The sequence below is a fragment of the Choloepus didactylus genome, chromosome 1 (assembly GCF_015220235.1).
Source record: "Choloepus didactylus isolate mChoDid1 chromosome 1, mChoDid1.pri, whole genome shotgun sequence".
NCBI lineage: Eukaryota > Metazoa > Chordata > Mammalia > Pilosa > Megalonychidae > Choloepus > Choloepus didactylus.
The window spans coordinates 129,362,568-129,380,509 of NC_051307.1; the positions used below are offsets into that span (position 1 = coordinate 129,362,568).

Sequence of the window (17,942 nt, forward strand, 5' to 3'; positions counted from 1 at the left end):
GAGAGCAGTAATACAAAACAATATATTGTTGCATTATTCTTAGACCTAGAATATATTTTAATATATATAATTAAGTAACTCTCTCATGACTGAGGAGGGGAGAAAAGAAAAAAAAGAACATTTAGCACAATCCTGATGAAATCTGGCTTGGGATACATTCTATGTGAATAAGAAAATTATCCTTATTTTAAAATTATTTTTAAGATTGAGGAAGGGCTCGTTGTCTTTAAACTGCCCTCTGAATCAGGGAATATTAGGGCAGAGGCTTTCTGTGGAGTAATATGTATTTTAAGAGCTGACAAATTATAATTGAGAAGGGTTGAAATGATCAACAGTTAGAACCTAGGACTTTATTAAATATAAAACTTTTAAGTAGAATATAGTGAGTTTATGCCAAAATCTCACTATATGGTTTTGTTAGTTGATTTGATAAAATTGAGTTGACTTAACCTGTATTTGTTGAAAAAATATTTAAGGCCACTTAATATTTATGTGTCACTCTGTTACATGTTGGGAGGTAAAAAAAGATGGTATTCATTCCTCTGAGGCTTTTATAGTATGAGGGAAGACAGACTTAGAAAAAGTTAGCTTAATAGTAAACAACATAGATGCCATAAATCAAAAAATTTTTGTCATACAGTGGTCACATAAAACAAGTATTTGAAGAAAATACCTTATGTATGAACTCATAGATTCTTCTTCAAATATGTTAGTGCATTGCAGAAGGCAACTGGCAAAAGAGGGATTGTTATTTCCCGCTCCACATATCCTAGCACTGGACAATGGGCAGGACACTGGCTTGGAGACAACTATGCACGATGGGACAATATGGACAAATCAATCATTGGTATGTAAGAATCAGCATCTTGATCATTTTTTTTTTGAATTTTTCTCTTAGATATTCATGTTTGCTAATGTTAGTTCTTGTACTTTATAAGTCCATCCCAGGACTATGCTTTGGGGTAGTATTTTATGAAAGCATAACATCATGAAAAGCCAGTGGGCAAAGAAGCAGGATCAGGGATGCTGAAACAAATGATAGATATGCAACTAATTTTATATTGAGAAAATAATTTCATCACTCTTGGTTCACGTTCCTGGCTGGACAGGGCAGGAGCTGGAAAAAAATAATATCTACAACAAGATACAGAAATAGGCAGAAATTCTAGATTCTAGAGAATAAGAGTCACTGATAGGTGCTAAAGAATGAAACATTTCAAATCAAATTTTGAAAGTTTTATGACAATGGTTGGAAAAATAGGAAATAAGATATCACATTAAAGGGGGAATGGATAGTTGTCTTTTTCAAGTCTAGTATTAAAATTCTTTACTATTGATAAATAGATTCAAGGAAAACAATGCTTAGAAATATTCCCTTAAGGGAAGTGGTGGGAAATCATATGGGTTCTATTTCATAGAAATGATCATTCCTCAGAAGATTTTATTTAATAAGGATAATCCAATTTGTTTCAAATGATAAGACCTGTGGTTAAGTAATTACAGAGACATCTTCTTATATTAAAGAAACACAATCAGGGAAACCATCCCCACTTTTTTCTCACACTTTAATGTGTTCAAACAGTTCTGTGCTCTAAATATCTCACTTTGCAAGTGTCAAGAAAGCTTATACTCTCCTATTTCAAAAATGTCATTAACACTATGAAGTAAAAATATGTGACTGTTATAAGAAGAAATGATTTAAAAGTGTATTAATAATCTGAAAAGTGTTTCATTGAATTAGAGTTTGACATTAGAAAGGAAACATCTCCAAAAATAGAATTAAAAATATTAAAATACATGTGATGGCAGCTTTCTGAAATTATTTTTCCTAATTTCTTATAGGTATGATGGAATTTAGTCTCTTTGGAATATCATATGTAAGTAGCTCTATTCTTAATCTTTCTATTTTGTAAATATTTAGTAACAAACTATTCAAAACTAAATATAATAATATATTTTAGACTGGAGCAGATATCTGTGGTTTCTTCAATGATTCAGATTATCATCTCTGTGCCCGCTGGATGCAACTTGGAGCATTTTATCCATACTCAAGAAATCACAACACTGCATTTACTCGAGTATGTAATTATTCTGTCTACTTTTAATTCTTACCCCCTAACAACTTTAGAAGTTTCTAATAGCAAGCACCTTACCTGGGTGACTTTCAGGTAAATGTTTGAAACCTCCTGTCTTTATATTTACTGAGGACATGTGAGCCCCATCACTTTGAGAATTTTCTGACCTGGGCTATTGTTCTCCATAGTTGAGGGTAGTTGCTAGCATACTTATTGGTGATCTACATAATTTTGGCATTTCCAGTGGAAAAAATCTGCATCTGTAACTGTGGCAGAAGAGCAAGAAATCAGCTTTAGATCAAACAATTGGAAATAAAAAGTCATTTGAAATATCAGTATAATTCAAGAAATGATTAAATTTAAAGGCAAGTGTTAAAAAAAATGAGTTGAGACTGAGAACTGATTTTATGAGGCATCACAACTGTACATTTTAAAATCTTTATTAAATTGTCTGTGGGAACTTTTGGGGTGATTGGGTGGTCATGAAAAAAGTATGAACGATTAGAGGCAACATCAAGCTAAGCACCAAATTTTGTGATATTAGCTTTCAGTGAAGTGCAGAGGAAAGATAAATTTGCAAAACACACCTCCTGAAAGGACTGATGATAGAGCTGAGCTCTGAAGGACAGGTTGGGTTTCAGTGAATAAAGTGGAAAGGAAGGAAGCTTCTAACCATGTGTAACAGAAAGTTAAAGCATGGGTGTGCTGTGAGATCGTTATGCCACCCTTGGGAAGTTAGTCTAAATTGTGGGGAGGGTTTGTTTTAGAAAATGCTGAAATATAAGAATGGAAAGCAGTATAGGGCTACATTCTGGAAGAATTTGCAAGCTGGGCCTCAGAGCTATAACTTAATGGAATAGAAATATTTTGAGAGGAAAGCTTGTTGTTAGAAATGCAGTTTAGAAGACTGTACAGAAAAGCAATTTAGAAGACTGTAATTGGAGGGGAGTGGGGCATGATCAATAAAAGCCTAGATAGGAATTCATTCAGCAAATATTTATTGAGCTTCTACTATTTAATATTTACAAAGTCCTTGCCCTAATGATTTATATATGTAGGGAGGATAGAGATAATAGATACTAGATTATTATGTGTGTAATATGTCAGGTATAAATAAATGTGTATGAAGGGAAAAAAAGAGTGAATGGATAGAAATGACAGGGGTTCTGTGGGAGGTCCTCTTTGATGAAGTGACATTTGAGCAGAGTTGAATGACAGAGAGCACCAATATAAAACTTATGGAGGAGGAGAATTTCAGGTGGGGAGAAGGCAGAAAAGACCCCATGATAGGAAGGTGGTAGAGTTTTTGAAGAAAGATGGAATAGAGAAGCAAGGAAAGACAGAGGTAGTATTTCTAAATTACAATTGAAAGGGCAGAAACCTAACTTTAATTTAATTGTGGATTAAGAAAATTGAACTTTGGAATGTATCAACATGCTAAAACTGTAATCATATTAATGAAGTCAGTAGGCAAAACTATGGTGTTTGCCTCTTTCTTTTCTTACTTGACATTGAATGTAGTTTCAATAAGAATAGACATAGCTTAACATTTCTTGGACCCTTCTCATTTTTTACTGAAATTTATATTGAAAAAATTGTAGATTCACATGCAATTAAAGAAATATTACAGAGAGAGATGCTGGGTATGCTTTACCCAGTTTCCACAAGTGGTAACATTTTGAGAACTAAATTATAATAGCACAACCAGGATAATAATATTGATGCAATCCACAGATCTTATTCAGATTTCCCAAGTTTTATTTTACACATTTGTATGTGTGTGTATTTAGTTTTATATGATTTTATCATATGTGAGGTTTCATATATCTAGCACAACAATAAAGACGCTGAACAGTTCCATCACCACAAGGATCTCTCAGTATGATCTTTTATAACCACACTCACTCCTCCCTCTCATCTGCCTACCATCAGATTCCTAATCCCAAGTACTCATTTTTTCTCCGTTTCTAAAATTTTGTCTCCCATTTTTCTTACTTTCAAATTTTGCCTCTTCTAGCACAATATACTCCCGTGATAATGTTCAGTCATCATGGCCACTTCAAGCTTTCTTATTCCTGAAACCTAGAAAATTTGGAATCTTCATAGATATGGCACAGATCTAATGGGCACCAGTTCTGCTGGTATCAACAAAAAGCCTTGAAAATGTCCCCTGGAGTTAATGCAAGGTGGTTTCATGTTTGTTTTCCTGGTACAGATTAGAGAATGAAGTAGTAATCAATTTCCCAGTCTATTTTTTTTAATGAATATGTGTGGCATTTTTTTTTTTTTTTCTAGGCTTTTACTCCTCCTACCATCAATTTCATTCTTTAGAACTGGAGTTTTTATTCCAAAGCAGATTTGGGCTTATTTTTTTTTTCTTTTATCCAATGTTAGGTCCTCTCTTCCTTCTACATTATTAATTCTTTGGCACTTTAACCTGTTCATTTCTCATGAAGCCCCACGATGTTAAAGCTCACCATGATGGGCTCTACATGTCTCTGCTTATTTCTATCCACTCTTTTATACTGTAGCATTTCATTACTCTCCTAGACTTCTCACCCCAACATTGAGTACCACTGTTTTGGAAGTGTATTCACATCATCTATTAAAAGGTGAATCACCCTTCATTTATGTTCTCTTAAACTAAATCAAGGCATTGCCTTAATTTAGGAGATTCCTATGGCAGATTCATATTTGCACTTTTCTTACTAAAACATTAATATCATGTTATAATATACTATTTCCTACTTTTTATTATCCAAATATGAATTTGAATATTAGGACTTAAAAAAGGATACATGCTCATGATTATTAATGTACTATTTCATTTTGCTTTGTTTCAGAGACAAGATCCTGTTTCCTGGAATCAAACCTTTGCTGAAATGTCAAGGGATGTTCTAAATATTAGATACACTTTATTGCCCTATTTCTATACACAAATGCATGAAATTCATGCTCATGGTGGCACTGTTATCCGACCTCTTTTGCATGAGTAAGTGCAAAGTTGTTTTTTTTTTCCTATCATAGACAGATTGCTGCCATTTAATTTACTCAATAAACTCCTATAGAGCAATATAGAACATTTTAGATTAGAAATATTTTTCATTGTTATTTTAGCATATATCTGTGGTTAATGAAGTATTTACTTACATATTTCTAACAACAAATAGACTAACAAATATATGCCATTACAGAAATGAAACACATTAATCAGTTTCTTAAAATTAATAATTTTTGTGTAAGAACAGCCACTGTATACCAGGTATTGTTCTAGATGCTCTACTATATTGTTACATTGAATCTTTACAAAAATCCTCAGAGGTAAGTAATATTATCCCTATGTTGTAATTGAATTAATTGGAGCTTATATTTGTAGTAAATCTACCATAGATAGATGTCTGACTGAAGAGAGCCATTATACTCCTTCTTGAAGATCAGCCAGTAGGGTACCCTTGAACAGTTCCAACACTAAACTTACAAATTTATTTTGGATCACCCCATCAAAGATCAAGTGAATGCATGACCAAATCTCTATTATTCTAGTCCATGGATCATAGTATCAAAACTTTTAGACTAAGCTATTTTTAATATTTATACAAGCAGATTTCTATTATGGGTGTTATAAAACAACCAGTCAATTAAAAAAAAAAAAAAAGAACCTTAATTAAATAATCATAGAATATTAAGCTTCTTGTGTACCCTATATTACCAGAGTAATTGAATGAGGTGGCTTGTTAGATTGCACTATTGATAAACCATTGAAACAATATGGCAAATATTTACTAAAAGTGAAGTAATACAACTGAAAGTAAAATTACCAAAATAAGGTGGTCAGCAAGGCTTCTGTTTTTTTTTCTTTATTGAAGAAATTTGAGTTTACAGAACAATCATGCATAAAATACAGGAGTCCCATTTACTACCCCATCATTAACAACTTACATTGATGTGGAATCTTTGTTTCAGTTGAGGATAGCACACTTTTAAAATTGTAGTATTAACTGTTGCCTATGGTTCACTGCTTGTGTAGTGTAGTTCCATGGATTTATTTTTTAATTATATTATTAGAGAAGATGTGGGTGTAAAGAATAATCATGTGCAAAATACAGGATTCCCACAACCACCCCACCACGAACACTATGCATTGGTGTGGGTCATTTGTTACAATTGATGATAGGTTTTGCTTGTTAGTAGTTTTGTGGTTCTTCTGTTTATAGAAGTTTGGTTATATCCCCTGCTTCCCAGGAGGCAGATCACCCTCTCCCAGGTATTTGAAGCTGGCAGGTCTTTGACCCAGACTGTCTGCCTCTATAGGTTTTTACATTCTCTTTGTTGTCTCCTGCTGCTTTTACTGAAGGGAAAATTATGGAAGGAGGGTCACTCAGGAGAGGACTTTCCCAAGTCAGTCTTTCCCAGCCAACACAGGGCTAGGCACCCAGGAAGGAGGTGCCATACAGCTCCAAAGTGCTCTTGTGAGAGATCAGAAAGGGAGCCAAGAGCTTCTCCTATGGCTCTCCAAAGCTGAGCCTTCCTAGCCTGCCCAGCAAATGCAGCCCTTTGGTTAACTGTCCCCCGCAGCCTTGAGGAAGCACTGAGTCTTTAACTCTGTCTGGGCGGGGTTGACATAGTGGCTGCCACTGCCTTTGTCTGGGGCAGGTTGAAACAGTTACTGCCCTCAGAGCCAGCACCCAGCCATCCAAATTCACGCATCTATGATCAGCCGTGTCCTCCCCTGTTCTTGGAGAAGAGGGTTTTTATGCCCCTTTCTGTCATCAGCAGCTAACCAAGGACTAGACCCTTTGGCGACCTGCCGCGAGGGTGTGGGATAGGTGCTAGTAGCTGCTGTGTGAAGAGAGCAATTTATATTTCTTTACCTGATTATAAGTCTCTACCTCTTGTTCTTCCCTGGATCCTGTACAGTGTTATTCTGGCCTCTAGGGTTTCAAAATAGTTGTTTCAGACACGTCCAGTCTGTTTAAAAGTTGTTTTGGTGGAAGGACTGAGTCCTGAGCTCCCTACTCCACCATCTTCTCACAGCCCTTCTCTCCTTCTGTTTTGTTAATAAGGATAAAAGACCCATTTTTCTAAAACAAAGCTCTTCTTATATTCCAATTATTCTCTAATTGCTTTATTGGTTTACCTACCTTAATTCCTTCCCTGTTTCTCATAGCCTTTTGCTGATCCCTTCTTTCTTTTCCAGCCTTTTCTCCCTTGTTTTATCATCCCTCTTTACTTCCCAGAATAGTTGTAGTGTCTCAGCTCTAGGATGGGTGACTAGAGCAGAAACATTATTAATGACAGATACTCTTGTTTTTCAAGAGCGCCTGGGCCTCTGCTCTCAAGGGGTGGTCATGAGAGAGTAAATCCATTTTGGCATTAAGCTCAGTTTCTGGTTAAATGAAATGACAGAAACAAACAAAAAACACTTTGTTCTTTCATTTCAACTGTAGAAGAAATGTCAACATTTAATAGGAGTTATTCTCAAACCATAAAAAAGAAAAGATTTTTTACCAACCATTTATATCTCAAATTCATAAAAATATTAACATATGGAAGAACTTTAAAGAGCATTTATAGCCAATATTCAGTGAGCTCTAATTTAAGAAGGATAAGAAAACACTTTTTAAAGTTACCAAATCAAGATTCTTTAGCATGTGTCACAATTTTCTTCCCGAGGGCTAATAATGTTGTTTCTTAGTTTGTTGATCATCTGTAAGGCAAAGCTAATATTTGTACTTCCATGAGTTTTCTCCCAAAGAATTTTTTATTCCATTTGTGTTATGTCTGTCACAATTCTCTGCATTTTTTCAAAAAATTTAGTCACGGTCTAGATTTTATCATGAAGTATTGTACTACTGCACATTGAATTCCAAATAATATAATTGTCTTTGATTTTATTATAGTTTGATGCTCATTTTAATCTACAAAAATCCATACTTTCAAAATGCCATTTGAATTATTTTATGGCATTCAGAAGAGACAAAATTCTTAGATCTAATTTAATTATTTCTGATTATTTTGTCAAGGTTTTTTAATGAAAAGCCGACCTGGGATATATACAAGCAGTTCTTATGGGGTCCAGCATTTATGGTTACTCCTGTGTTGGAACCTGTAAGTCCTCATATTATTTTACACAAAATATTTTCCTTCATCTACATGTTTTTAATTACTATATGTTTAAATTCCAGGATGTTGATGTTGTAAGAGGCTATATCCCCAATGATCGGTGGTTTGATTACCATACAGTAAGTATTTAAGAAATTCTGGGGAATTGACTAAACATAAATGGGTAACAATTTTGCCCTAGCCTTTGAATAAATGATGTATTTCGTTTACTTTCCACTTAAAAAGAGAAAGATATTTGTTGCTAATTATAGCTGAACCAAATTAACACACAATGAAGAGTTAATTTAATCTGCTATAGTTAGTTATGTAGCTGTTGATTTATTTTACTAAATAACCACAGAAGGTGCATATTGTACACAAAAAGGTCATTGCCCTTTATTGAATATGCAAAATAATAACTGCAATGCAGTCCTTCCAAGAATAACGTACGTGACAAGCCAGAGACAGCTATTGTGACCTTTCAAAAATCCACAAATTTTCTGCATGTGAACTCTACAAAAACAAGCAGCTGTAAATTAGTTTAAAGCTGTTATAAAACCAAGGACTAACTATAAGCTTTAAATAACATGTTTTCCTGAATAAATGTTTGTGTTTTTATAATTTTTAAATTAAAAAGAGTATTATTTGATTTTATAGATGGACCTCGTCAGATAATTGCGTATACCAATATTGCTGATGAGTCCACTTCTTTCTGCTTTTGTTCTTCCTCCCAACCCTCATTCCCAGGGCCAAGATATTGGCCTCAGAGGACAATTCAGTGAATTTGATGCTCCTTTATATAAAATAAATCTGCATGTCCGTGGTGGTCACATTCTACCATGTCAAGAGCCTGCTCAAAACACATTTTTCAGGTAAGCAAAGTATTTATGGGGTTCAGATTTAAATTTTGACATTTCATATTAAAATTGTCAAGAATTGGAAAGGGTCTGAGACTCTTTTTACCCTACTTGCAAGCCAACAAGTTAGCCTGCCAGTTTCACAGAGGCTCAGTCAAAGACAAAGCACTTCGTTACTCATAGTAAAGCAAGAAGTGTGATCTTCATGTTTACTTCAGTTTTCTTTGTCCCCCAAGTCTCGTGGGGGTGATACAGAACGGCCCAAGCAAATGCTGCACATGCAGTGGATATGTGTCACAGCTGAGGAACTCCAGGCTTAGAGAACATCAATCTTTATAATGCATTGTAAGCAATGCTCTTCATCCATTGCTTCAGTGGGAGACATAATGTTTATTATACTGGACAGTAATCAAACAAACAGGAACCCTCCAATCCTGCCCTCTACTTCATTGTATTTGCTTTAAAAACATCCTTGAAAAGATAGTTCAGAAGGAAAACTATCAGTGCCTGTGTTTGCAGGACGTGCAAAAATGCAAGAGACTCATGAAAAATTGTCTTCCATTAAGCTATCATTTCTTAAAGTAGGAAAGCTTCCCAGATCCAAAATACAGACTAAAACTTTATTTCCTCTGCCTGTACTATGCAGAGATATTGACAAATGAATGTCTTTTGTTTTTGATAGCTGCCACAGCTAAGTCCTTAACTTTTTTTCAACCTCTGATATTGTGGAAAGCACTAATATTTACTCTATGAAAACATGATTTTACCCTTTATGACCCTTTTTAGAAACTCTAAGCCAACGCTGTTGTGAGGACTTCTCTTTCTTTTTGCATCTCTTTTCTTTTTTCCTTTCTTTTGTCTGTCCTCCCTCTGTCTTTCCCATGAAATCATCCCAGGCTCACTGTGATCCATGAAAATGGAGATATCCATTGACAATATCATTACTCCTTCAAACTATTAAGCCCCCCTACACAGAGGAACCAGACCTGTTTCTTAGCAGTTTTGGCCCCTATAAGGATGAAGGATGAGCCAAATTTTCTATCCATCACCCTTCATAACTGATCATCTGACCAGGACCCCTTACGTGATATTCTCACTCTGCAGTGTCTCACCTACCAGAGACCATGCCCACTCTGTCTCCTATCACTGATGTAAGAGTGAGATGTATCAGCCTTAAAGTCTCTACTTCTACTTTCTAAATTCGTGATTCTAGAGGGATCAATTCTTGTTCCTCTTCTCCTCTTATGCTATATTCACCCTTCTGGTGAACTACATGTTGATAGCCACAGTTGGTACAATTAGACTCTTATCATCCCCTGGAGCCACCATTCTACATTTCTATAAATATTCTGCCTTGATATCAGTTGAAGAGGGGAAAAACGATTGCTACTCATAAGTGAATACTTCATGGAAGAGACAAGTCATAAGCTGATTTTTTATTATAAGAGAGGAGAAGAGACAACATTCAGTGTGTGTTGGGGAGTGGGGTATACAGTAAATACAGTATTGAGATTAGTTGTATATACAGAATAGAATGCAAGTTGTGAGAACTTTTAATCTCAAGCTTCAATATGTGTTGGAAAATTGTGAATTAAAGATTTTTGATGTTACCAATAAGATAGATGTGTCATTTACCCAATGACTGTGAACTAAAATAGTTATGTACATTTATGCTAACAGATGTGTACAGCTTTTATTTGGAAAATCTCAAATTACGGTAGAGATTTGAACTTTAATTATTTTGGAAATTTAGGAGACTTCCATGAGCGCACATCCTTAAATATTTGTGATTGGAAAAAACATAGGGCTAACCATAGTTTGTCTGAAAAATACTTCCTTAGCAATATGAGGCTATCAGAGTTACTTGCCACAAATTGCTGTACAATGAGCATGGAAGCAGGCACTTTAATAATACACAGCTATGTCAAAGTAAGCACAAGCTTGAGACGTATTCTCCTTTCCAAGGATCAGACTTGGAACTTGTTAGCTACTGTACACATTCTTAGTAACAATGACAATGATAACTCAGTGATTAGTTTACGTATGGAAATATGAGGAAGACTTAAAGCATGAGGGATTCAAAGTATACTATTAAAATAGTTAATGTTTAATGGTAAGTGAGATAGGTATCAGAAGGAAGAACAAATAAATATATCCATAAATTTAATGTGGTTTTAATTATTGTAAATACGGTCAGTTCTGATTTGTTACGCTAGGTGAAGATCAGAAGGCATGTATAATATTTTCTATTAAATATGAAGGATTTAATGTTTCTTATCATTCCCATTATCTCATTGAAAAAGTAATATCCTTTCATTACCTTTGTGTAAAACAGTTTGCATTTTCTTTAGTTGGTACATTTAATTGCATTACTTTGTATTCTGATATAGATGTTATATCATCCCAAGATATATGCTGTTCTACAAACATGGATAAAATCATATATTTCTCTCTTATAGCCGACAAAATTACATGAAACTCATTGTTGCTGTGGGTGATAATCAGACGGCACAAGGATCTCTCTTTTGGGATGATGGAGACAGTATAAGTGAGTGTTCCATTTATTAGATAAAAGTAATTGATAACATACTTATTCTCTCACACTACTTTTATGTTACTTACTCTTGTACTTTGGAAATTGAATAAAAAACTGTTGAAATTATTCAAAGCTAAGAGTGTTGAATATTTAGTTGAATCAACTTTAAAAATAGTGTTGCAAACATTTAAAGACTTCCCTCTTATTCTAAATACAGCTCATCCTTATGGTAAAATGTCTAGATAACTAAGAGATTTGCGTAGGTGGGGATTCTGTGTTGATCATCTTCGTACTTCCAGAAGCCAGCACAGGTGCTATTCACATAAAAGACATTCAATATGTGTAAATTAAACTGAGCTAAAGAGCCACATTCAAAGTGTACATATTGATGCAAGGGATGTCTCTAAAACAAGGAAATAGTCCAGAAACCAATCCAAATTTAGTCTCTGTACTTTATGGCTATTTAAAAAAATACATTCAGTGTGATTTTTACATAAGAAGATATCCTTAAATTTAGGTCTATGTCTACTCCTCCATGACAGTCCCTCAAGACAGACTGAACTCTAAGTTCCTTACACTGTGTGGTCTGCTGACCATCTGCTTCAGAATCACCTGGGGTAATTTGTTAAAAATGCAGACTCTAGGGGTCCATCCAGATTCCACTGGTTTGGGGGAAAGGCTCAGCGATCTGCCTTTGAGCAAGACATCCCCAGATGACTCTTAAATCATTACTTTAAATAAACACTGGTAGGTATTCAGGTTTACTAACTGCTATCAACAGGCCCACCTCTACTGGACAGGAGTTCAGATCATTCTTTTGATATTTCTTTAACACAAACCTTAGTCATAGAAGCGAACACCTGTGTGGTATTGAAGTTCTCATGGGGCAGTTCATTGCAATTTAAATAAGCGATCCAAAGATAATAAATTTTTATTAATAGCAAAAACATTTACCTTTCATTTATTTGAAAAATATTTATTATTCTGCAACCATAAGAAAGGAATCTACTAGTAAATAAATCATACCAGAAAGTTGATGTAATAAGGATTGTATGCTAATAAGCAAGCCTCTAATAAAACCTTTTCCTAACATCTTGTGATTTAGAAGTTAAAGAAACCAATCCCTATTATTTATAGGTTATATAGTAATAACCCTATGTTTTTAGAGCCCTGACCTTCATTAATACATTAATTGAGGGTCCACATCAAAGTTTGCAGCCCTGCTTTCTCAGGAGGCCCAGAAAGATGGCCTTTAATTTACCTAGTTTTCCTGAGGTATAAAGTTGAGATATGCATGATTTGCATTCTTGTTACGGGATCTTTGAATCTCACAGTTAAAGAAATTGGGTTAATTCAATCCAACAGTTAGTAGAGTTAGCAATCTTGAATAAGCCATGCATATTTTGGTATAAGGAGAAAAAGTTTGGACAGTATATCATTTACTCTCAGTGTAAGTAAAATGAATTGCAAATTTAAGTAATTCTCAGTGTATTAATGAATACAGTGCTGATATATGTAAGTGGAGAGGGGAATAAAAAAATGTATTGCTTTTTAAATACTATCCCGGTATTTGTTTCAATCATTGTTTTAACTCTACCTTTCACTTTTTTGTCTTATACATGCTTGCTTGTTTTTGGATATAAAACAGTCTTAGAAATAATGGAAACTGGTGCTTGAATCCAGTCCTTGACAATAATTAGTTGTTTCAATTTGAGCAATTTATTTAATTTCTCAGGGACTCACTTCCTCTTCTATACAGTGGGGCTATTAATAATTCTTATCTCTTACAGTAGTTGTGGTAAAGTACTTAGCATTTGACAAATAGGAGGAACTCAGTAAGTTGTAGTTTTAGGATTATCATTAAAATTGATTTAAAATATGGCAAGATTATATTTTTGATAAAGAGACTGAAACCATATGTTTTTAATCTGTTTGACTTCCGTTGACCTGTAGCATTCTCCAACAATTGAATACTTTCTCAAATGACACTTGAATGAGCAATTTCTATATTCCTTTTCCTTTTTTAAGTACTAATTTATTGTCAGGCATTAAGATGGCAAGTAAGTGTCCTACACTAGCACTGGAGAACGCTGTTTATTTTTTTACTTCTTCCCACCCTTCCAGAAGCTGTGGGTCAAGGTGATTTTACACCTATCATTACTTTAGTGTAACCTACTCCATCCTTCTAGAACCATCTTTGGTGATACATCCTTCCTATTTCAGTGCTTCTTAGACTGTGCTTGAATAAGTTAAATACTCATAGAGAAAAATTAGATATGCATTGCTGGTATTTGGTAGTCTAAATATGGGTAAATAGAAGTGCTAGTAGTAGTATTGATTATTGCTGTTCTTTGGAAATAAAAATATACCTTTTTTTCTCTACAGACACCTATGAAAGAAACCTATACTCCATGGTACAATTTAATTTAAACAAGGTGTGTATTCACATAGATCATTTATTTGCAATTGTGTTAAAAACATTTGTAGTTTTATGGCATGTTTATTTTATAAAATACATTTCAAATTACAGATAAATGATTTACTCTTCTATAAAATACCAGCCATTTTGATTAGTGGATATATATATTTTAAATATTCAATTATTTTTGCAAATGAAGGGTTTAAACTATTTTTCTTTATCTTCATAGTCCAACTTGACAAGCACTATATTGAAAAATGGTTATGTAAATACAAATGAAATGAAACTTGGATTCATCAATGTATGGGGGAAAGGAAAGACTCCTGTCAATGAGGTTAATCTCATATATAAAGAAAATAAACAATTAGTTAAATTTACCCAAGATGTAGACAAGGAGGTAAGTGACCTATTAAAGTATTTATTTAATAGAGCTACTAAAAGTGCTTACATGAATTTCTTGTATTTCTCAGCCCTAAAGAAATACAATCATGGGTCAGCTATGATCTTGCTCATTTATACAGTTTCATTACACTTGCATATTTATTTTCATATTGTCATCCTTATAACTTGTCATAAAAATCAATCCAATGGCATCTATTTTATAATTGTCCTGACATAATCAAAGCAAGATTAAATATTATATTAAACCTCTGAATCACTTTTGGCCTATGTAAGGTGCCTCAATTTTTTTTTCAAAAATAAAATATCTACATTGAAATGTTGAACATGTTGTAGATATATTTGCACATTCTTGCAAAATTAATAGAACTGTCTATTAGCACCTACAGATACAGGCCTATGAGTGATATGCAGAACACAAATGAAGAGTCAGGATTTTGGGTTAAATTCACATTGCTGCCAGTAATTAGCTTTCTACTTTGAATAAATAATTGTAGCCCTGCTTTTTTCTCTGCAAATGAATAAAAATATGCAAGTAAACAATCTTTTACTCTCCTTCAAATTTTAAATTCTATGAACCTAGGCCTTGTAAAGGTGGAATTAAACAATTGATCTTCTAGAAAACAACTAATAGCTATAAGTCTCTGATCCGAATTTAAAGCTATGCCTGCACTGCAAAAACTGCATAGGAGTGTGTGTGTACATACATGTTTTTTGTTTAAGGTTAAGTAAAAACAAGTATTAATCAGTCAATCACTTTAGAATTTAGAGGAATTTTAAAGGAACTTAGAGAAACTTAATTTACGTTTGCAAAGTAGCCAGTTGCTTGACTGATGTCAATTTAAAAAGTATTCTATCTTCTACCCAGTCTTAGGTCCTTATTATCTTCTACCCAGTCTTAGGTCCTTATTATCTTCTACACAGTCTTAGGTCTTTATAGATTTCATAGTATGTTAGATTTGGATAGGACTTTAAAGACCATTCTTTCCAGTTGAAATTTAATACCTACTATTACTGCCATTCTGCAAGAAAGCAGGGCTTCCTTTTTAATATGAAATTTTGTCTTTCTTCCTATTTTGACATTAAATGACGTCTTATTCCTGGAAATCATGGCAAGATTCTAGAATTATACTTTAGTATTTTTAATGTCCTTCCTTGGTAAAGTAAAGTTGATAACCTAGTGCCCCACACCCATTTTATTTTTTAAATTTTACTGGTTTATAAAATTCCAAAGTAAGGGAATCTGATCTAGTCCAGTTGATTCATGTGACGGACCAGGAAACTTCAGTCCCTCAAAAGGGAAATTAATTTCCCAAGGTTACATAGTAAAACTGTTAGGAAATACTTTTGCCTCACTGTCCAATGTTTAATCAGATTAAAAAAAAAAAGATGTTTGCTTATATATTTCCTTGCTCTTTATTAACTACTTACAATAGTGAAAAAACTCACAACTTTTACTATAAAAATAAACTAAATAAAATCATCTGAACAATGTAAAAAATTACTTTCACATGTAGGGTATCATTTCAAGTTCATTTTGACTAATTAGCACAAAAACATATTTATAATGAAAAGTTATTACACTGTATTCAAACATATTCACAAGGAATTTTAAGTATTAATAAGCAATTCTGATATTGTTTCATTACCACAGGAATCCCGTAATAAAATATTTACCACAAGCACTAATAATGGAATAGTTACTTCTAAGTGCATATAACTTCAACAAAAATTAATGAGTAGCTACTCTTTTCCCAGCCCTCATAGATACGTGGGAAACGGAGAGGGTGGTAAATTTCTTTAGCTGTCCTGCTTGCCCTTCTCTTACGTGTGGGGATTCTAAGCAAAGATGATTTAATCTTTCCATCCACAAAAATTTAAAACATTTTCTTAGCAACAATTACACCTACTTGATTTTGATACAAGGTGTTAAGTACTTGTATCAAATGTACTTGTTGCTATTCAGTCTTGACATAAAGGAACTATCTTAAGTATTGATGATTCAAACAAAGCAAATTATTTAACTTTTCTGTTTTAAACTTTTCTATTAATGTGTGACAAATAAATCTAAGGTGCTATGCTTTTGTGAAGAATACATTTTGTAAAGCCCCTGAGAGACGGCCTGGTATATGGAAGGAAGGCAGTAAAGGAATGGTGGCTCTCTTCCCCTTCTCTTACATATTTGGTGGTTGAATCCAAGCATTCTAAACTAAGGCACACATAGTTAAGGCACAGTCAGATGTACTGGAGAAAAGCACCACTGGCAAAGCTTTGTGAATTAATTATATCATAAAAATACAACAGATGAGTGTTGGCCTAGAGCTAGTTAATTGGTCATCTCCATGATTAACTTCTACATAGTCTGAGAGTTTCTTCAAGGAAAGAAAGTGATGCACACAAAATTGAAAACATTGACAATCAATTCAGTGTCCTGAAGCCCTTTGAGATTGATGTAAAAGAAAAAACATATTTCTAAAACTAAACTTTAGTTGTAAATTACCAGGTAAGCTTTAGAGGAGTTAAGCATAAAAAATCATGTAGAGCAATTATAAATAACTCCATATTTCAAGAAGTCATGTGGAAAGAGTAAAGTAAAAGAAATAAAGATAAGTGGAATAGTTTCAAATTTTCACTGTCCTTTGACAAGCCACTCCAACTGTCAGGGATTTGTTCTATTATCTGTAATGTGGGTGGGTTGGATGAGATTATTGCTCAAATGTTTGTGAACTCTTAGAAATAAAAATTAACCAAAATTAAGAAGAAATAAAAGGGTATAATCTTGTTTACTTAGAGAACACTTGTTTATGGAAATAATCTTCATTGAAATATGCTTTTCTGATTAAACAATCTAATGCCTTAAATCTTTTTTAGATTTTAAATATTGATCTGACAATGAATGATGTTAGTTTGGATCAACCAATAGAAATCTACTGGTCATGAAGATCACCATCGATTCAAATAGTCAGAGAAATTAAAAATCTGGATTTAAGTTTCACAGCACTTACAATTTTCCCTCTTCACTGGCTTCTGATATTCTATAAAATATACGTAACATTTATTTAAAGGTTATTACACAAAATACAATGTTAAGACTTATTTTATTATGTTAATGCACACTGGATCCAAGTTTCTGTAACATGTACAACAGGAGTTGGATTTTTCTAAGCACACTTATTAAGGATCAGCTGGCTATTGAATATATATGTGAGAATAACTAAAATATAATTGAAACACATAATTGTTGCACAATAGTAAATGAAATGTTTGTGATATTGTAAACTATATACAATATTTTCTTCATTAATTATTTCTGTATGTAGATTTAATTGTAAACAAAAAATAAAATGTATTTAAATATATAAAGGAGTAAATTTCCCCTTTATTTTCTTAAAAGAAATCCCAAATTTCATTTTCTAGTTTTGCTTTATATACAGGAGAAAAAAATATGACTCTGTTCTATTTAGAAAGTTTAATAAATCATCCTGGATCACTCATTCAGGTTGGAGGAGTCTTAAAATTGTGTCCTAGAATAGTTGTCATTGGTCTTTTTAACA

At 33.5% G+C, this 17,942-nt stretch overlaps 1 protein-coding gene across 1 annotated transcript in view; it reads left to right on the plus strand.

Annotated features, from left to right (window-relative positions):
- SI (sucrase-isomaltase) overlaps positions 1-17,522 on the plus strand; it is a 219,746-nt gene extending 202,224 nt beyond the window's left edge. Inside the window, exons 38-48 of the mRNA XM_037841441.1 lie at positions 714-847; positions 1,843-1,877; positions 1,962-2,078; positions 4,919-5,067; positions 8,099-8,183; positions 8,261-8,317; positions 8,925-9,049; positions 11,494-11,582; positions 13,956-14,005; positions 14,219-14,386; positions 17,260-17,522. Coding sequence (XP_037697369.1) covers positions 714-847; positions 1,843-1,877; positions 1,962-2,078; positions 4,919-5,067; positions 8,099-8,183; positions 8,261-8,317; positions 8,925-9,049; positions 11,494-11,582; positions 13,956-14,005; positions 14,219-14,386; positions 17,260-17,328 — 1,078 coding nt within the window. The 3' untranslated portion in view covers positions 17,329-17,522. The remainder of the gene's footprint in view (positions 1-713; positions 848-1,842; positions 1,878-1,961; positions 2,079-4,918; positions 5,068-8,098; positions 8,184-8,260; positions 8,318-8,924; positions 9,050-11,493; positions 11,583-13,955; positions 14,006-14,218; positions 14,387-17,259) is intronic.
- The last annotated feature ends 420 nt before the right edge of the window (positions 17,523-17,942 follow it).